This window comes from Pichia kudriavzevii, chromosome 3 (assembly GCF_003054445.1).
Source record: "Pichia kudriavzevii chromosome 3, complete sequence".
NCBI classification, from domain to species: Eukaryota; Fungi; Ascomycota; class Pichiomycetes; order Pichiales; family Pichiaceae; genus Pichia; species Pichia kudriavzevii.
The window spans coordinates 1,530,130-1,550,602 of record NC_042508.1 but is presented as its reverse complement, the minus strand read 5'-3'; the positions used below and the strand labels follow the sequence as shown (position 1 = coordinate 1,550,602).

At 38.7% G+C, this 20,473-nt stretch overlaps 8 protein-coding genes across 8 annotated transcripts; 2 read left to right on the top strand and 6 right to left on the bottom strand.

The window, feature by feature from the left end:
* Nucleotides 1-24: 24 nt before the first annotated feature.
* Nucleotides 25-3,444, bottom strand: C5L36_0C07140 (uncharacterized protein; the record flags this gene model as incomplete). Its single annotated transcript, XM_029466412.1, has 1 exon — nucleotides 25-3,444. The coding sequence occupies one exon, from the start codon at nucleotides 3,442-3,444 to the stop codon at nucleotides 25-27; it is 3,420 nt and encodes a 1,139-aa protein (XP_029322272.1).
* Nucleotides 3,445-4,199: 755 nt separating this feature from the next.
* Nucleotides 4,200-5,525, top strand: C5L36_0C07130 (uncharacterized protein; the record flags this gene model as incomplete). Its single annotated transcript, XM_029466411.1, has 1 exon — nucleotides 4,200-5,525. The coding sequence occupies one exon, from the start codon at nucleotides 4,200-4,202 to the stop codon at nucleotides 5,523-5,525; it is 1,326 nt and encodes a 441-aa protein (XP_029322271.1).
* Nucleotides 5,526-6,284: 759 nt separating this feature from the next.
* Nucleotides 6,285-9,014, bottom strand: C5L36_0C07120 (uncharacterized protein; the record flags this gene model as incomplete). Its single annotated transcript, XM_029466410.1, has 1 exon — nucleotides 6,285-9,014. One exon carries the CDS (start codon nucleotides 9,012-9,014, stop codon nucleotides 6,285-6,287), a length of 2,730 nt encoding a protein of 909 aa, XP_029322270.1.
* A 499-nt stretch (nucleotides 9,015-9,513) lies between these two features.
* C5L36_0C07110 (uncharacterized protein) lies at nucleotides 9,514-10,587 on the bottom strand (the record flags this gene model as incomplete). The annotated part of the gene is made up of 1 exon (XM_029466409.1): nucleotides 9,514-10,587. The coding sequence occupies one exon, from the start codon at nucleotides 10,585-10,587 to the stop codon at nucleotides 9,514-9,516; it is 1,074 nt and encodes a 357-aa protein (XP_029322269.1).
* Nucleotides 10,588-10,804: 217 nt separating this feature from the next.
* On the top strand, nucleotides 10,805-11,755 carry C5L36_0C07100 (uncharacterized protein; the record flags this gene model as incomplete). Its single annotated transcript, XM_029466408.1, has 1 exon — nucleotides 10,805-11,755. The coding sequence occupies one exon, from the start codon at nucleotides 10,805-10,807 to the stop codon at nucleotides 11,753-11,755; it is 951 nt and encodes a 316-aa protein (XP_029322268.1).
* A 58-nt stretch (nucleotides 11,756-11,813) lies between these two features.
* Nucleotides 11,814-14,693, bottom strand: C5L36_0C07090 (uncharacterized protein; the record flags this gene model as incomplete). The annotated part of the gene is made up of 1 exon (XM_029466407.1): nucleotides 11,814-14,693. One exon carries the CDS (start codon nucleotides 14,691-14,693, stop codon nucleotides 11,814-11,816), a length of 2,880 nt encoding a protein of 959 aa, XP_029322267.1.
* Nucleotides 14,694-15,028: 335 nt separating this feature from the next.
* On the bottom strand, nucleotides 15,029-17,749 carry C5L36_0C07080 (uncharacterized protein; the record flags this gene model as incomplete). The annotated part of the gene is made up of 1 exon (XM_029466406.1): nucleotides 15,029-17,749. One exon carries the CDS (start codon nucleotides 17,747-17,749, stop codon nucleotides 15,029-15,031), a length of 2,721 nt encoding a protein of 906 aa, XP_029322266.1.
* Nucleotides 17,750-18,043: 294 nt separating this feature from the next.
* On the bottom strand, nucleotides 18,044-20,137 carry C5L36_0C07070 (uncharacterized protein; the record flags this gene model as incomplete). The annotated part of the gene is made up of 1 exon (XM_029466405.1): nucleotides 18,044-20,137. One exon carries the CDS (start codon nucleotides 20,135-20,137, stop codon nucleotides 18,044-18,046), a length of 2,094 nt encoding a protein of 697 aa, XP_029322265.1.
* Between the last annotated feature and the right edge of the window lie 336 nt (nucleotides 20,138-20,473).

The window sequence follows — 20,473 nt, the reverse complement described above, 5'->3', positions numbered from 1 at the left end:
GGGTAACGAGAGTCGGTTCTATGCTCAGATGGACCTCCTCGTATTTTTGTCTTTATCATCAAATAATTGTTTCAAGATACCAACCAACAGGTTTCTTCGGATAGGCTTGGACAAAAAGCCCGACATACCTGCATCAATACATCCCTTTTCATTGGAAATATCTGCAAAGGCAGTCAATGCGACTATCGGCCCGGTATATCCCAATTCTGTTCTTATGATCTTTGTCGCCGTTAGACCATCCATGTTGGGCATCTGAACATCCATTAGAATCAAATCATAGGGTTCTGTTTTAGAGTTTATAGTTTCACGCACAAATTCCACGGCATCCTTACCATCCCTGGCCATAGATATATTTGTTATACCTTCCAATTCTAGCATTCTTTTAACGACTTCTTGGTTGACCAGGTTATCTTCAGCAACCAACAGTTTCAAGTCCCAGCCACTTTCCTCAGCTAGAGCAGGAGGAATGACAGAGGAGGACAAATGTGATTTGCTTGATTTGTACGATTGGGCAGTACCTGTTGAAGCTCGTGTGACCAACTCGGGCTTGACATAGGTCTGATGATCTCCTTCAGGAGTTTCGTTAGATTCCTGCGAATGACTGAATGTCGAGGCATTTGATTTTGGATACTTATTATTTGGAGATTTAACCGAGCTTTCACCATCGTCCAAAAAGGTGACTTTTTTTTTCTTATTATATTTATCATTGAAATCATCTTTTGAAAATTCTTCAAACTCATCATCATCCATGATTATTTCTCCTGCTCGGGGTAGAGGTATTGTGAATGTGAAAGTAGAACCTCTTCCCACTTCGGAGTCTAATGTTAGAGTACCATGCATCATCTTTGCAAATTGCTTACAAATGGACAAACCTAAACCGGTACCACCGTGCGATCTGGATAATGTTTGATCACCTTGTATGAATGCGTCAAATATCTTGTCTTGTAAAGATTTGTCAATACCAGTACCCGTATCACTTACAGAAAATCTAATGACACAGTTCTCATCTATATTGCCAAATCTGTAGCACTTATGATTTCTCTGATGCAAATCAGAAGACTTTTGTATATCAGATTCTATAAACTGGTCGTCATTAAAATATTGAATTTCTGTATTTGGAGTTTTGTATAGTTCTGACAATGATTTGATATATACTGAAGATCGGAGAGTGGATAACGTAGATGTGCTTTTGGAGGAGATAATCGATGATGTATCAGTAGAGCAAATTTTGGAGTCCTCACCGTTAACATGGAGTGAACTTTCAATTGGTCTGACATGGTAGTGGCTCATGTCTTTTTCAAAGCCTTTGACATACACTTTCTCGTAGTTTGAGTTCTTAGAACGCTCTTCATCGTATGTGCCTAATAATTCAATCAGTACTTTGACAGTTCCATTCTCGGGTGTGAATTTCAAGGAATTACTAACGAGGTTCATTACAACTTGAATTATTCTATTGGAATCTCCGTATAATATAATTTTTCTAATCAAGTTGGGCTTTAGGGAGATGATCAAGTTCACATCCTGGTCAACGGCTGCCTTTCCAAAAATAAATTTGATTTGGGACGCCACTTCCGTTATTAGGAAGTTTTTCTTTTGTAATTTTGACTTATCCAACTGATTTTTGGAAAATGTTAGAAGCTGCACTAGGATATGCAACAATAATTCACCACTTTTGAAAATCAATTCTAAACTATTTTGGATCTTGTCAATGTCTTTTTCACCCATCGCTACGGAAGTCATACCAAGTATACCATTAAGAGGCGTTCGCAGCTCGTGTGAAATGTTTGCTATGAAAACCGTCTTCGCTTCATTAGCTTTCTCTGCCTGCTGTCTGGCTAGATCGGCTTGAATCTTAGCCTTCTCCAATTCTTTTGTTCTTGCACGAACACGATCTTCAAGATGAGTATATTGTCTGTCCAATTCCATAGTCATTACATTGAATGCTTCCGTTAGCTCTGTCAATTCATCAAAAAATATACCATTTGTTTGAACAATTGAAGGCACAATCTGATTATCTGAATGCCTTTGTACGTTGGAACTATTTAAAGAATCTCCATATTCTTGTGAAAAACTATTACCCAAACTATCATTGGACGACCCATTCCAGCTGTTACGCACACTTGTAGGACTTGAATGTGCTACCGGAAAATGCATACTATCTGGACTAGAGGGATTACTAAAGGAAATATTCTTCTCATCCTCCTTATCTCCCAATTGGTGATCAAGTTTATTATGATTTTCATGGAAAGAACCTTTCATCATTTTCTGAAATGCATTGATATGTTTCCTTCTTTTCTTTTTCAGTCCCCTCCTTTCTGTGATATCTTCGGTCGCCTTCTGGAGCTTCAAAATAGGTCGTACTCCATAGTGAGCCAAGGGAAACGTGATGATACACATTGCTGCCGCCAATCCTATACATAGCCCCACCATAATTTTGATCAATTTTGTAATGGGTCCTTCGAATTCGGAATGGACTTGTTCAACAGTGACTAGCCATGTTGCCAACCGCAGGTCTATAACAGAATATCCAAGAGCTACAATCTGTTCTGCTGGGTTTTTAAGCTTGGTATAACTCCCCAGATCTGAAGCGTCGGTAAATACCTGTACTGCTGGTTGATAAGCCTTGAGTGGGAAAGTTTCTTCGGTGTCAATATTGCTCTCTTCCAAGACGGGATTAGAGAAAATGTATCTGAACCCCACATAATCTGTGATGTTATTGGATGATGACACTGGAGATATGTAGTTGATGGAGGTATATTCGGTATTTTTCGCTTCATCCAAGGTACTATTGACTGTCCTCATATTTAGGGCAACTGTTATATAGCCCGACAAAAACTGTTGCGGGACCAAGATGGACTCGTTAGCGTATATGGGAAGCGTTAGGGAATAGAAATATGCCTCTTCATCCTGCACGGGTCCTAACAGATACCCCCTATTATTCAGGAGACTGTTTGGTATGGTTGTGATATCTTCAGTTCTATATTTGTCCAAGATGAATAATTCGTTCAAGGCCTCCTCTGAGGCATTATAGGTTGCGTACGAGTGAGAGACATTAGCCACCAATTCTAGGTCCAAGTCGTATATTCTTGCATAAGACATGGAGGTGGTGGCATCCAATGTCTGTTCTAGTAGTTGTTGAACGCTCTGTAACGCCGCACGTGACGTGTTGCCTGCTTTCCTAATTGTAAGGGCTCTCTGAACAACTTCTCGTTCACTTAATTGCAGAACATCAAAGTAGTTTGTATCCATAGTCTGTTGTAATTGGGCACTCTTCAACTCGGCAACGACTTCTAACTTCTGTGCCCTGGTATTTGTCAATACAGAAGTGAAATAAACACCCGTCACTATGGCCAACACGAGTAGTGAGAACATGGCAACAAAAAGAACCAATGCAATCAACTGAGTCCTAATGGAAATCCTCAACCTATGTTTGTGGAACAACATGGCTGGTACGTTCTCTCTCTCCCCTACTCTCTCGTCCAATGTGATGGGGAAATGCTTTTGTTTTCCATCCCAGATAAGTTAACCATTGCAAGGCTTCTATATACCGAGATCTTCCATCTCAAGAAAAGCAAAAAAAAAAAAAAAAGAAAAATAAAACAAAAACAAAAACACAATTACTAAATTGGGATATATTACTGCAAAAATGAGAAATCACCCACTCGGGATATTATTAACTGAGAAATGCAAAAATGCCTATTTGGGGAACCACAGATTAAGATTGTTACTATTGTAATGTCTTTGTTACCATCCGTTGTTCTTCTGTGTTTTTCTTCCCCCCTTCCCCCATTCTTATTTTTTTCTTTCTTCCATCCATATGAGAGGGGTCCCCTTGTCTTTTAAATGTCTATAAATGTTCCTATTTTCCAGCTTTGTTGTTATTTCTTTTTCTTTTTTCTTGCCAGTGACCACTCTTACAGGACACTTTGCGGGGTCCGCCAAATATTTCTCTTGTTTTTCTCCGTTGACGGATTACCCGCTCCGGTGAAAGCTGGAAATGGTTAGAGAGAGAGGGGGGGGAAAAAAAAGTGCGCGTGGAAGCTCATCCTGAGTCATTGAAAGACAGAAAATGAGGGTTACCTATATAGAACATACCAACCTTACCATTAAATGAGAAGATGTTCACGAAGGTAAGAGAACCACTGCTTTTTAATCTTTTCCGTCCGTTATTACCCAAATAAAAGCCAATCAATAACGCCATGTTTGCTGCCTCCACACGTGCCCATTTGAGACTTGCTGCAATTAAAAGACACTTCTCCACATCACCATGCGCCTTGGAGAAAATCCACGTTAAGAATCCTATTGTTGAGTTAGATGGTGACGAAATGACCAGAATCATTTGGTCGGATATAAAAAACAAGTTGATTCTTCCCTATCTCGACGTTGATTTGAAATACTACGATCTATCCATCCAATCCAGAGACGCGTCCGACGATCAGATCACCGTTGATGCTGCAAATGCCATCAAAAAGTATGGTGTTGGAATCAAGTGTGCAACCATCACTCCTGACGAGGCAAGAGTGAAGGAATTCGGTTTGAAGAAAATGTGGTTGTCTCCAAATGGTACAATCAGAAACATCCTTGGCGGTACTGTTTTCAGAGAACCGATTGTAATTGGCTCTGGCCCAGACAAGGCTCCTAACGATATCGAGATTCCAAGGTTGGTTCCTGGTTGGAAGAAGCCAATTATTATCGGTAGACACGCACATGCTGACCAGTACAAGGCAACCGATTTTGTTGTTCCCGAAGCCGGCACTTTGGAAGTTACCTTCACTCCAAAGGATCCAAGGGGCGAGAAAATCAACAGGACCGTCTACGAATACAAGGGTCCCGGTGTTGCCCTATCCATGTACAACACCGAAGAGTCTATCAGAGGCTTTGCACATTCATCCTTTAAGATGGCTTTGAACAGAAAGGCGCCATTGTTTTTGTCAACAAAGAATACCATCTTGAAGAAATACGACGGTAAATTCAAGGATATCTTTCAAGAAATTTATGAAACCACATATAAGGCTGAATTTGAATCTAAAGGTTTAACTTATGAACACAGATTGATAGATGATATGGTTGCACAAATGTTGAAATCTCAAGGTGGCTTTGTCTTAGCCTTGAAAAATTACGACGGTGATGTCCAATCCGATATTGTTGCCCAAGGTTTTGGCTCCCTAGGTTTGATGACCTCTGTATTGATGACTCCAGATGGAAAGGCCTTTGAATCCGAAGCTGCTCATGGTACTGTCACCAGACATTACAGGAAATATCAACAGGGTGAAGAAACTTCCACAAATTCCATTGCTTCAATCTTTGCATGGACCAGGGGTATTGCCCAAAGGGGTAAGTTGGACGCCACTCCTGAAGTCGTTGAGTTTGCAAACACCTTGGAAAAATGTGTCTTAGATACCGTATCCAAGGATGGCATCATGACAAAGGATTTGGCCTTGCTAGTCAAGAAGAAGGAATATGCAACTACCGAAGGCTTCCTTGATGCCGTTGCAGCAAGATTATCAAAAAACATCAAAGTTTGACCTTGGCACTCTAAACTTTAGACTTGGATGATTATATTACAGAATTATACATCTAAGGCTCCCCTACTTTTATATCACCTTTTATGGGAAAAGACTATAGCTTTCAAGAAAAGTGCTGAAACTACCAACCGCTATTACTTTATTTTCTTATATATATGTATAAAAGGTTTTCTTTTTATGTTTGCTTAATGAATAAACTGATTGTGACTATGCGTCTTCTTTGTTTTCCTTATAGGCGATCTCTTCTGGCCTATCAATTCGGTCATCGAGAAGCGTATATAGTCCACACATCCCGTAATATGTTAGAATCATTACTCCGCTGAATTTCATAAATGGAACGGCCAAGACTCTGTAAAAATACGTATGTGGGTTCATTTTATTTCCTCTTTGTTCATAGTATGGTTTTGAATTCTCGTGAATGCTGGAACTATTGCGCTTTTGGAAAAAGGAAATAAGAAGTCTAGAGCTATTAGGCCTCTGAAACATGTTTGCTAGTTAATCGGTTCTGGGGTTACATAAAAATTGCAGAAAGGAAGGTGATGATATGAAGAATGTGTTCAAGTTAACTTTGGGAGAATGCGCACTAATGACGCTTGGTAGCACCACCATAAATACGTGGGTTTTGGGATTAGTTACGAAGCAAATTTTTCCCTATTTTATGTTCTTGTATCCTGCCCTAGGTTTATATTGGCTGTGGTATCTATATAGGTGGATAGGCATACAAGTATACCTCTTTTATATATTAGTTTCGTGTAGTCCTCATGACATGTCGATGTTCAATTTTTTTGAAATGTCTGTGCTCGGATCATCTTCACCTTCAAAGTTTTCCTTGTTGGAGAAGATGTCCATGTTGCCCATAGATTCACGAAGCTTGAACTGGAAAGTGTTATTGTCAGCATCTAGTCCCAACAGCCTATGTGGACTGGTTATTCTTGGAGAGGCGGGGAGTTTCTTGGATGTCAATTTCTCGGATTTTACTTTTGGTGCTACTGGGGAAATGGGAGACCTGAAGTACAAATTGTTTGAATTGGCAGTTTCTTTTGGCTTCCGAATAATAACACTCGAATTGGAATCATCTTCTTCCGGAATGGTGAATTTTTCATCATTCATGGTGCTACTATAGCTTTTTTTTCTAACAAATTCTGGAGATTCATAATCTTGGAGAACATCAATCACATTTTCATTACGTGGTGTTGATTCGGACCCTAAGAATAAATTTTGCGCCACAGGTGTAACCCTAGGTGGTGGATTTGTCTTTGGCTCGGTTTCAAGAACCAAAGAGGAATCTACCTCGGACATAGAATCCATATGGGCATCCTTATATTTTTCTTCGTCATTACTCAAATTGATCCTCATCAATTTGTTGTTTATGGAACTAATCCTATTTCCTTGCCTTATAAACGATAGTTCTGATCTCTCACCACCTTTATCAAATACCTCTCCATTACTACTTATCCTGCGTTTTTTCAAATTGGTTGAATTCAATTCATTGGAAAGTGTATCCAACTCAATATTCTTCAATTGACTGCAGCTTTCAACAAGATTGTCGGATAGTTGATAGCATCTCATCCGTGCCTCCTCAACCGTTTTGAAATCCTTAGCAACATCTTCCACAACGGATAAATATTGTGCCAGTATTTTAGGAATCAGATCTAGATTAGCAATTTCATCAGAGTTTTCAATGAGTTGATCCAACAGTATGGATGACTCATAAAACACTTGCCGTTCAATGTCAGCTTTGAGATAATCAACTTCTCTTTTGTATAAGTCTTCATACTCCTGGTTCCATCCTTCCAGCTCTTTCAATTTCAGCAAAAAGGCATTTGCAGTATCCAACAGAATCGAGTCTAATTCAGACCTTTTATTGTAAGATTCTGCTAAAGTGGCTAGTTGTAAAGTAGAACTTTCAATTATAGTGTAAATATCCACTTTCAAATCATTAAGCTTATCCAAAGTATCATACCTCTCTAACCCACTGTAGAAATCCTTGATTTGCCTGATATATATCATCATTAACTTCCGTTTGACAACAATATGAATCTTTTCTACCTTCAAATGCGCCACCTTGTTAACATTGTTCCAGAGTCTGTCAATCATTGAATAAATCTGGTTACGTATTCTGTTATGTTTATTAAAGGACTTGTCAACTTCTCTTTTGATCGTTGAGTTCATAAGTGTTTCGAGTTCATATATTCGCCTTTTTTGGTCGGATATTATTTTCATATAGGATCCTACATGCTTCATCACAGTGGTTCTGTTTCTCATGACTTTGGTTTTAATCTCCTTAGCCCTATTGGCAAATTTCAAGGCATTTAGTGTTTCATCATAATGCCTTGAGCTTGGTGCAACACATACAATCATGACAGTTTTACAGTTACCACCCAAGGAAAACTTCAATAATCTTGTCAATTTAGAGTCTCTATAAGGAACATGCGAAATTTTTCTTGGATCACATAATGCTTTTATACAGTTTCCCAATGCTAATAATGATTTATTAATATTAGCACCTTCATGCAAAGTCGTGCCTTTATTCTTAGTTGCACTAGCCCTCTCACTACCAGCTAAATCAATAATGGAAAGAATAGATTTCGTACTTTTTTCATAAATATCAGAAACTGTAGGAGTCTGTGTAATGTAGACCTGCAAAACTGCATGTGACCTAGATGAGTTCAGGTTTGCTTCAGTTGGTGATACAGTCCTATTATAGTTTCCTTTCACAACGACATCCATTACCTCCTCGACATTGTTCGTATCAACCTTAGTTAGATTTGAAACAATTATCTCTTGGTTTTCATTTTCTAATATTGCTAGTCTCTTTGGACATGTTTCAACATTAAGTAGGTCTTTAATGGTTTCATTGTAAATTTCCAAGTAACTTACCTGGACAGAAATTTTCCTATCTGTTTGGTCCTCAATTTTTTGAAACAGTTCCTCTAATGCTAAGAACAAGATTCCCGGTTGCTCTGGTGTTCCCGTAATAGTGAATGTTTTACCACAACCAGTTGCACCATATGCAAATATGGTAGAGTTGAATCCATCCAATACAGCGTCAACCGAAGGCTTTGCTGTGTGTTCATATACATCATTCTGGGTGGCTTGCTCATCAAATAATTTGTCAAAAATGAACTTATGTTCCTTGTGTCGTCTATTATGTGAACCAATACTACCTGAATTCAAAGTATGTCTTCGAGTTATTCCACGTGAATTGTTATTCTTTGGGTCAAAAATCAACATTCGATCATCAACAACATCAAGAACTCTCTTGATAGTCAAATTTAGAGGAAATGACGAAGCAACAATTCTTTGGTTCCTCAGATCCCCAAAGTGAGTGTCCTCTCCATTTGGTGAGTCGGTTTCAGCCCTGTTTCTGCCATCAATACTTAAGCTCTCATATTCATCTTGTATATACGTTTTCTCAAGGGGCGTTAGAGGTCGAATTCGAACAGCAACACTAATGGAAGAGTCTTTTGCTTTCCCAAGTTCGTCCATGATTTCTGACTAAGGCCTCTTCCTAATCGCCTTTGCCTTTGCCACTAAAGTTTATTTTCTTTACTCCAGACAAGTTCCTTTGTTCCTTTCCATCTGTTTACATTTTCACTTTTCCTGAAGAGTACGCGCCTGGGTTACCTTTTGAAGCGTATTACTGAGAGACAGAGAAACCTGTCTAAAGAATGAAAGAATATCCGATGCCTCCTGCAGCCGACCAAGAAATACCTCGGGGGTGGGACAAAATGGAGCTAGTTATCATATAAGATATTGCAGAGTCTAATGAAGAAGGATTTCAGCTACATTTGGCACCAAACAAAGAAAGAGAGTCAACCGTCATAAAACTGAATAGATTGGTCGAATTATTTCGGATTTACATTAATCATTAAACATTCCTCTATACATCTGAGATTTCCTACTATTGCATGTAATGAAAACGATTCTTTTTGAGATCAATGGATAAATAGAAATAGTTTAGTCTTTCAAGTAAACAGGTAGAGCATCACTGAAGAGGAGCATAGAGAATCTGGGTGACATATTTACGTCTGTATCTCACTACGCTAGCGACAGCCAATGTGTTATGTTTGATAGATGTCGTTGCCAAATGGTTAAGGACAACATGATTCGGAATCTTCAAAGCACCACCAGTGTTTGCCTTGTCGTTGCTGTTATAACTATTCAAAATCACATTTTCAAGGTGTGGAGGTAACTGCGGAGGAATTAACCACTGTTGAGTGTAAGTTCCTCTCCTTTCATTGTTATCTAATGTCAAATAGTATTCCTCCATAACTTTTGGATCGGTGAATATAGGAGGAATGGTTGTAATGTAATCTTTCTCTTGATTTGGGGAATTGCCTTGGTCATCATAGTACCGGGTGTAACCATCTCCCATATCATCATCATCTTTAGTGAGCCCTAACTTTGAGTCGATTGTTCTCATTGACGCTCTGGATTTGCTATTCGGATCCCTGTTGATGTCATATTCGGTTGGAAAGATTTCCAAATAATTCACAAAATGTCCTGAATGATCTGTAGCAGTAGGAATGAAGTTTGAACACTTAACTTCATTATCAACCACAAATTTGAATCGATGAGTGCCCGGTGGTAAGGAAATTTGGACTTGGAATGATCCATCTTTAGGGTTAGGACCATTTAAAGCTATCATCTTTCTCCAGCCTGTAAATGTACCCATCACATACACCTTTTCACCACCTTCGGTCCATCTGAAAACAGTTGGAACCAGAACAGGCTGCGCTTGTGGTTGATAATTCTGACAATCTTGCAATTCGGGCTGTTTTTGTTGTTGCTGTTGTTGCTGTTCAAGTGGTTGTGGTAGTTGTTGCTCACTGCTATACGATCCATCCATTGGAGTGTCAGTTTGAGAGTCTTCTGATAATATTATTGATGATTTCCTTCTTGATATGTTTTGTTGCTGTTTTTCATCTGTGTCATTATAATAGTGTGGGTTAGGGTTATCCGGATGCATAGTCGAGTTCTCAATGAACTGGTTGTCATTATCCCCAAAACTCATCATTGAAACGTCAGCTTCGCAATTATTATTACCGTAGTCTGCCATAAGTCCTTATTCGATTTGCTTTCGAATGCAGAGAGAAGCAACAAATGAAAGGTTTGCACACATATGGATTAGCCCTAGTTGATTCATGGCCAAAAAAAAGTGTCATTTTCGAGCAAAGAAATTGAAAACACAGCCATCTTTTCTTCGATTATCTCTATCTGCACTATCTTCAAAGATAGCAACTTTTAGAAGTTCTAACTTGTGAAATATACACCAAATGTCAAATCCTACACCCGAAGAACAGATATTGCAGTTTCATGCTACGGAGAAATACCTACGTGAAGCTTTGCAACCATACCCAAGTTTACAATTTCCAAAAGCCTTGATCATTTGCGGTTCCGGATTAGGAGGATTATCAAAGCTGATAAAAGATGATTTGGAACATCCCAAACTATCCATCAGCTATGCCGATATACCTGGCTTTAAGCAATCGCATGTGCCTGGTCATTTAGGGGAATTAATCTTTGGGATTTTAGGTGAAAACTCAACACCGGTGATGTGTATGGTTGGGAGATTCCATTATTATGAAGGTCATTCATTCTTCACAAACACTTTGCCTATAAGAGTTGCTAAACTTTTAGGTGTTCAGTACGCAGTGATAACTAACGCTGCTGGAGGAGTCAATGAGTCATTCAGACCAGGCGACTTAATGGTCATTGACGACCACATCAACCTTCCAGGTTTGGCGGGCCAGCACCCTCTGAGAGGTTTGAATCTGGATACTTTTGGGCCAAGGTTTCTACCGCTATCTGATTGTTACGACTTTGACTTGAGGCTAAAGTTCTTCAGATCAGCCCAAAGCCTAGGTATAAATAGAGTAATACATGAAGGTACATATTGTTACGTATGCGGCCCAACGTTCGAAAGTAGGGCTGAAGTTCGGATGATCAGGAAACTAGGTGCAGATGCAGTTGGTATGAGCACTGTTCCAGAAGCTGTGGTGGCCAGACATTGTGGAATCAAAGTTTTCGGTCTAAGTTTGATAACCAATGCAGCTTTAGCAGATAAACCACCAAGCGCAAAGGCTGCTTATTTGTCAGGATTGGACCCTTCGGATGTAAGAGATCAGACAGATGGTATGGCTAGCCATGGAGAAGTCCTAGAAACTGCAAACAGTGCGGCTGCAGATGTAGAGAGAATAGTTGAACATTTCATCAGTTCCCTGTGAATTCGCATGATATTTAGATTAGAATTGTAAACGCAAGACTTGATAAGGTGATTTATGATTAACCACGCTCGTTGTCTTTCTTAAAACTACTTTTCATCCCTAGGGCCAGTTTATTAACACCATTTATTAAACTATTATTATGTGATTCTGGATTACCGTTGTCGCTTGTATTAGAAGACGGAGGAGAGATATTTGATGCTGAAAACGCATTTTCCTTAGAAGAGTTAGAAAAAGAACGGATTCTTGATTGTGTATTCAGCTTCAACTTTCTGAATGACCCTTGTACTCCCATGGTTGAACTAGATTTGGAGCTTTTTAATACATTGTTGTTTTCCAACTTCCCCTTTGGTTCGTTTTCCCTTCTTTTGAGTAAACTTTTCGCATGTAGAAATGAATCAACCCAACTTTCAGTCTCATTCACCCGAAAACCTACTCTAACGTTTGAGTTTAATCCTCCCTTCATAAGTCTGCTTCGGTCCCAAGCACTTAAAAAGACCAGCTTATTAACGTTGCTCAACTCTAAAATTAAATATCCTTCGTTAATTTCTTCGTCAAACTCGTAGTCGTACAAACTGACATTCCTGTTTGTAAGTTTAATTTCTGTGACTTTTTGATAGAAGTTTTGAGCCTGAATCTGGGTAGCACTTTGCGGTCCCCTCAACTGAAAGTTGTCATTTAGTTCATAAATGAAAATTCTAGCCATAGTTGTTACAACCATAATGCATGACTTCATATCTTTGACAAGATCCCGGTCGTACTTATGAATGATTCGCTCAAGAATAGTATGATTGAGCGTTTCGCCTGGGTTGACAAACTGCTTAGGTTTATGACCTAATTCTGATTTAAATATATTATCCAATTTTAGGATACTTTCATTAATCATGAGTTTAGATGTAATAACATATGGAATCTGTTTGTCCAGTAAAACTGGATTAATCAATTGGTTCTGATGCATTTGCAACTGTTTATATTGTGCACTTGTACTGGATATCAAATTCAAATGTCTATTATGTGTTAATAGTGTACCGACGGCCCCGGCAGCAGCCGCTGCATCAGACGATGGAACCCTTCTTGGAATAAATTGTTCGGGTTTTGTTATACTAGAAGAATTAGTTGGCGCTTTTTTGCGGGATCTCCTTTCTTGGGATTCTTTCTTTTGGTATTTAGCTTGAAGTGGTTGTTCCTTCACGGCCAACCCCACTGGTGGTGGCAATCCGCTTGTTAATACCTTCGTATCTGTTTGCTTTGAATCGAGGGTCTTTTTGGTAGGTTTCATACCAGTACTTTGGGAGAATGATGTAATTTGAGAAGACTTCGTATTAGGATTTTTTCTGATAATTACCGATCTAGACGAATTAACTGTAACAACTGATTTTGCAGAATCTACCGAACTACGATTAGCTTTGAGAATTGGTTTCTTCACCATAGCCACAGTTTGCTGCAAATTCTTTGGGTGAGGAACAATAGTTGAGGTGGAAACGTGTGACAAAGAATCAGTTTTAGTCAGTGGAACCGTATCTTGTACTGGTAACTTAGGGGATTTGCTTATTCTTTTTTCTACTACTTTCAAGCTTGAAAGCGGGTCATTGTGATCATCATTTGATTCAATCAATTTTTTAGTAATTGACTTATCTTTTTCGTCGATTCTGTTATTTATAATTTTATTCATCAACTGATTGTTCCCTTGAGCTTTGATAATTTGCCTCTTCAATAAAGTACTGGGCTTGTTGTCAGCATAGCTATTTTCGGTATATCGATAAGTTCCTTGGTAGGTAAGCAGAACAGGCTTGGTATTTGTAGATGGTGTTTGTTGTGCATTCGTTTTCTTAAAGTACTTTTCTGGTTTATAAGAGTCAAATTTTGGAACCTTGCCCCATATTTTTGCTTTATTTTCCCAATCAACATGTTTGAACCAGGAATGATGTTTGATGTTCTCTTTACCCAGTCTGCGTTGCGGGTCTTCTAATAATAGATTCTCAATCAAGTTTACCACCGCACTTGGAATCGGGTATATTTTAGGATCTGGGAATGTATAGTTTGCATCCACAATTTTCTCAAATGTAGCATATTCATTGGATGCCTTGAAAGGAGGTCTCCCGATAATCATCTGATAAATGATACAGCCTAGAGACCAAAAATCACTAGAAAAGCTTGAATGGTTGTATTTCAATAATTCTGGTGATACATACTCTGCTGTTCCGACAAAGGAGCCGTTCGAGTCTCCCACAATCAAATCCTCTTTTGCAGTACCAGCTGGATCGTTTCTATCGACAAACTTTGCAGCTCCGAAATCTGTTATCATGATTTTCCAGTCTTTGCTGAGTAGTATATTTTCAGGTTTCAGATCTCGATGTATGATGCCTTTATCATGGATGAATATTACGGTATCAATTAGTTGTAGAGTATAATAAAACGTTAGCTCAAGACTAAGACTTCCTAGCTTATGTATCAGCATCAAAAACTCACCGTTTCGAGCATAATCAATAACAAAATATAGGCTTTGAGGATCTTGAAAGGTGTAATATAATGTGACTATACCAGGGTGTTTTCCCAATACATTTAGGGTGTTTTTCTCAATTGTTACGTACTTTCTCTTTTTTTCTTTCTGAATATGTTGTTTGCTTAGAACTTTAATGGCATAGATGTGCATGTTATTCTTGGACATCGCACGATACACTTTTGAATAAGAACCTTCACCAATACATTCAAAAAACTGGAAATCAGCAGCAGCTCTTTTCCTACTGCAATTAGCGGCCCTTTCAACACCCAACGAATCTTCACGAGCAGAGGATGCCGCAGATGAAGTTCTGCTTAGGCCGTTTTCCAATGCACCGTTGCCTAATGATGCGGGGGCTGCAACGGAATTTTTGGGCAGCATCTTCTCTGCAATTCTCAAGGGATTGCCTGAATGGGGGGTCTCACCAGAGCATGCATGCATCTTGTGTACCTATTGGGAGAAATACAGAACTTTGGAGGTACGATTGTGTCCCTCAAGGCAGAAAGATGATGTGGTCTGTCTTTCTCATGGACCTGACATCAATGGAATATGTAGCATTATCTCCATTTTCTCAACCTTCATTATTGGAGTAGCGTTTTCTTCTTTTTTTTTTTGGACCGAAACTTTGATGTCTCGTGCTGCGAATTGAGACAACTTGTTTTTCCTTTCGTTCTACGCCTTTCTTTTAGAAAAAAAATACCTTATCTTTATGTCATTTTACGGAAATTATGTACAAGAAAAAGTGACAATTATATATACTTGGTGAAGGGGAATAATTATGCATTGTCCTCCTTTCCATTTGCATCATCCTTTCCATCAGAATTCTTTCTCTTTGAAGGGTCTTCTTCTTGTCCTTCAAGCTTGTTTTCGAGGTATTTGTCAAATGCATCGTTTCTATTAGGGAACGGCCTCTTTCCCAGAAGTTCAATCATATCCTCTCTAGTAATAACCTCTTTCTCTAACAATCTTTGTGCAACTTTTTCAACATCAGCGCTCTTTTCAGTTAGTAAGTTGCGACAGCGACTGTAGCACTCTTTGATAATACGTTGAATTTCTTCATCAATAAGAGCAGCTGTTTTGTCACTGAATGGTTTGGTGAAGTCATTTCCTCTGTCCATATCGTAACTAACCAAACCAACTTTTGGTGATAAACCGCAACCTAAAACCATCTTTTGTGCCATACCAGTAACTTTTTCAAAGTCATCAGCGGCACCTGATGTAACAGTTTCAAAATGCAATTCCTCGGAGACACGTCCACCTAACGTCATCGTCATTCTATCAAGTAATTTTTGAGTACTGTACAGGTAAATATCAGGTGGAAGGTATTGCGCATAACCCAAAGCACCTTGTCCTCTTGGGACAATGGAAACTTTTAGTAAAGGATCCGCATATTCAAGATACCACCCACAAATTGCATGCCCTGCTTCGTGGTAAGCAACAACTTTTTTTTCGTCTGCAGATAATAATTTAGTCTTCTTTTCCAAGCCACCAATAACACGTTCAATGGCTTGCTCAAAATGTTTCAAATGCACATACTCTTCATCATTCCTAGCAGCAATCAATGCTGCCTCATTACACACATTGGCTATATCTGCACCACTAAATCCTGGAGTTAATGCAGCCAATCTGCCCTTTAAGTCTTCTAAGTTGAGTTCTGGGAACAACTTGATTTCTTTAAGATGAACGGCAAAAATATCCTTTCTACCATCAAGCTCTGGATTGCCAATATAAATTTTACGATCAAATCTACCCGGTCTTAGCAAAGCTGGGTCCAAAACGTCAACACGATTAGTACCTGCAAAAACAACAACATGATCGTCAGACTTAAATCCATCCATTTCGACTAGAAGCTGATTTAAGGTGTTTTCTCTTTCATCATTACCTCCCATACCTCTTCCCTTTCCTCTGGATTTTCCGATAGCATCGATTTCATCAACGAAAACAATAGATGGTGCATTTTCTCTTGCAGTCTTGAACAACTCACGAACACGTGACGCACCAACACCAACAAACATTTCCACAAATTCAGAACCAGAAACAGAGTAGAACGGAACCCCTGCTTCACCAGCAGTGGCTTTAGCAAGTAACGTTTTACCTGTACCGGGTGGACCATTTAAAATAGCACCTCGAGGGATCTTTGCGCCTAATCTTTCATACTTTTGGGGATTTTTTAAGAAACTAACAAACTCCATAATCTCTTCCTTTGCTTCATTACAACCAGCAACATCATTAAATGTAACTTTGACGTTTTCATCCGCATTAAACTTTTTAAAAGTTTTCTTGCTACCAAACATTCCACCACCCAGTCCACCACCACTGGTCAGCATTTTTTTTGTTGACCAGAAAATGAAAGCAAATAGCAACACTGTTGGTAAAATAGACCATAAACCCTTCAGTATATTAGGTGACTGAACATACATAACGGGAATTCTTTTATCCTCTGGAATGTTGTATGCTTCTTGTGCACTCTTCAATTTTTCTTCAAATTTTTCTAATGAACCAATAGTGAAATAATATTCAACATTCGGACCATGGTTAGGTTGATTCTTGCCAAAATCATTTAAGATGACGTGGACCGTGTCACGATTAACAACAACAAGTCTTTCAACCAATCCTTTGCTCAACAACGTAGATTCAAACTCCTGGAATGTGATTTCTTTTTCCCAGTTTTCGCCCATTAGTGTATAAACTAAAAAACCACCAGCAACAACCCATAGTAATAAAGTATCTAACCTTAGTTCCATTTCGAGAAACTTGGTTTTATTGTCCTCAGACTCACGTGTTCTGAAATCAAATGGCTTATGCTTTTTCTTACCGTCTCCATCATTTTCAACCTCAAGCTTGAAGCCAAATTTTTTGCCATCTTCCAGTTTCTTTTGGTCATCTACTTCTTTCATTTCACCATCTTTTAGTTCCCTTTTAACTGTTTTTTGATTTTGAATAGTATTGTTATCATCTTCATCATAAATATCATCTGTTTCATTATTGTGTTCCATTTGTTTATGCATGTGATATTGCATCAAAGCTTGATGGAACTTTTGGACATTTTCAACCTTTTCACCTGGAATAGTGGCTTCTGGGTCTCTCAAAATCGCTGATATTATCTTACTGGCACTTGGAGAGACCAAACCACCCATTTTATACTGATCAAAAAGGGCAATTATTTCTTTTCTTTGTGATTTCGTAGAATCCTTCCAAATCTGCTTCAGTCTTTTTAAAATCTCATCAGCTTCTTCATCACTGTACTCTCTCTCACCACGACTATTAAATTTATGATTTTTCGATGAGTTAAATCTAGCAAAGTTCAACACATAATCCTTTTTGTTGAAACGTGGTGATATAGACTGGCGGGTTCCTCCCAAGCATTGGGAGTTAAATAATCTAATTGTAGTTATTTTGTTTCCCGATAAAAGCATGCCTAAAGCCTGACTTGATACAGGCTTCGGAGAAGCAGCTTTGGGAACACATGCCCTCATCCCTTTGACAGAGTGAAACATGTTTCTTGCTATTTTTGTATTGCTTACGGAATAGTTGGAATCAACGAATATATGCCACCTTTAATCACTGTGAGTTTCCTAACAATTTTGCCCTCGTCCATACCAGTATTGCGCTGCATGAAAATTCAGAAATTATGATTGGGGCAGTTTACGTTTCAGGAAACTATTGGGAATACCGATAGCGAGTGAAAACAAGCGTTGTAAGTTCACATCTTCACATCTTCACATCACTATTTGTAAACTGGAAAATGCTTACTGAAATTATATGTAGCATAAAAATAAAATTATACGAAATCAGACTGTAGAAACAATAGAGGCGGCATTGCGTAAAACTTCAACCATCTTCTTACATTCCTTTCTACGTGCGACAGTGAAATCATTTTCTTTCACCAATGTCTCAATGTTCTTATCTGCATAGAGTTTTTCTAAGAGGACCTTTTGTATATCTGAACGACTAAGCTGGATAAGCTTCAACATAATTGCCTTAGGAACAATATCAGCGACAGTCCTTTGAACAATGCCAAAGTAACTGGAAATCAAGAGCTTGATAACCTCAGTTTCAACAACTTCTTTGTCACTCATTCCACCAGTAGCCTTCAAAATAGGAGGTGGAGCTTCCATTGCAGCAAGCTTCTTCTTGTTACGGGAACTGAAGAATCCTGAAAAGAAGCCAGATTTTTCATCCTCCCCTGATGGTGCAACTGCAGTACTTGCACTGGAATTGGTATTTGATGGTGAATTCTTCAAAGGCTTTCCTGTTTTCGGATCAACCTGAACAGTGTTGGTAGGATGCAGTTTTTCATTGACTAAAGCAACAGCCTCTGAACCTTTGAGCAAGTCAGGATGCGCAGTGTTAATATAACATTCTTCTGAGTGAATAATATCGCTAACAAATGTGTTGGTAGGTATCATAATCTCACGCAAGAATTCAGTGAAAACAGCAGCAATTCTTTCCTTCAATGCTGGGAATCTTGAAAAAGATGGCTGTGCTAGGATTTGGGATAATATCCTGACCAGTTCATCAAACACAAGAGCAATACACCTTAAAGAAGGTTCTTCAAACCTCTTTATTTGTTGTTTGACCAAAACTTCAAAAGCTGCGGTACCGACAAACAACGAAGGTGCTGAACCTGAAGAATTGTACATAATGGTTCTAATGTCTGCATCCTTTATACGGTCAAATGGATCTAATGCATACACACCATTTTTGAAAACTTCGTGGAAAACAAAACTGATACGAGCACCACCACTAAGTTCGTTAGATGAAATATCCTTAGTATGACCATCCAGAACGCCATTGTAATCATTACAAAAATCAGTGATCACGCTCAATACGGTGGAGGAAGGAGAATCTACAGTTTCTGGACCTAGGGAAGCCAATTCATTCTGATATTTCTTTAAAGCTGTTTCAATTTTAGCCCTAATTTCTGGCAAAGTTGCCCTGATATGATTGAGCAAGATATTATTTAGCTTTTTAGCTAAAAATGGTGTACCACAATATTGAGCCTTAGAGCTATAAGATGGATGATTTTCAAAGAATTTTCTTTCATCATCTAAAGCTGCCCTGATAGTTTTATGGTTTTCAATATCCTTTTGACCTCTATTTATGACTGGAACATAACCAGATCTTAATGGAATGACCCTGCCTGCTAAAATGTCAATAACGTCCGTACCTTCGTCCATTAAATCAACCTTGGTTAAAACACCAATAGTACGCATACCTTCTGGATCGACCTCTCTAGCAAGTTTTAAACCATCAGAGTTAGCCAAATCTTGGTTTGCTGCATTGACAGCCAAGATGATTGCATTTGGCTTGGAGATAAACTTCATAATCATTTCTCTGATCTGTTTCTCAATATCTACCGGTTGATCACCAACTGGAACTTTGGTTAGACCGGGCAAGTCAACCAATGTCAATGTCAAAACATGAGGAGAATAAATTCTCAAATTGATTGGGACGGGAGAGATACCTGCGTTTTTACCTGCAGTGGTATCAGTGGCTTTAACAATTTCTTGACGGATCTGGTCAAAGTCATAAAATTTCTTACCTGGAATATGTAGAAATTCTCCCCACTCATCAGCATTGTTTTCTGTTTTCTCTCCCTTATCATTATGTGTATTTAAATCTAATAAATCAGAATCATTTTTCGCATGTTTTGAAGGCCTTCTATTGAACAACTGAAGAATCAAAGGTCTTCTAGTGACAATGCCAGTACCTCTTGGTAAGAATTCTCTTCCCACTATGTTTTCTAAGACGGAAGATTTACCAGAAGATTGTGAACCAACAACGGTGATTTGAGGTAAATCAATTGGAGATGAAGAACCGCCCCCCAAGGGAGCCAAAGCATCCTGAAGCTTGTTGATCGTATTAATGAGAGACTCGTCCATCTAGAAGGTGTGTTGCTACTTGTCGTATCTCTATCAAGAAGAGTTAGAAGTTGTTAGAGGAACTTGTGTTTGCATGCAGTAACTTGGGTTTCGTGCCTTGATTTAATTTCACACTCAGCCTCAAGAGCGATTTTGCCACTTTCAAGATGTAGAGGAAACAGGAATAGAAATTTTTGAGAATTGCGCCGTTAAATTTTGTGCAACTTAATGCGCCACGAATAATTATAAAGAAATTTGCCTACATCATGACAGAATATAAAATATGGAGGATCACTATCAAGAAAAAAATACATGCAGAGAAGTATGTACGCCATCGTGGTAATACCAATAACCTTG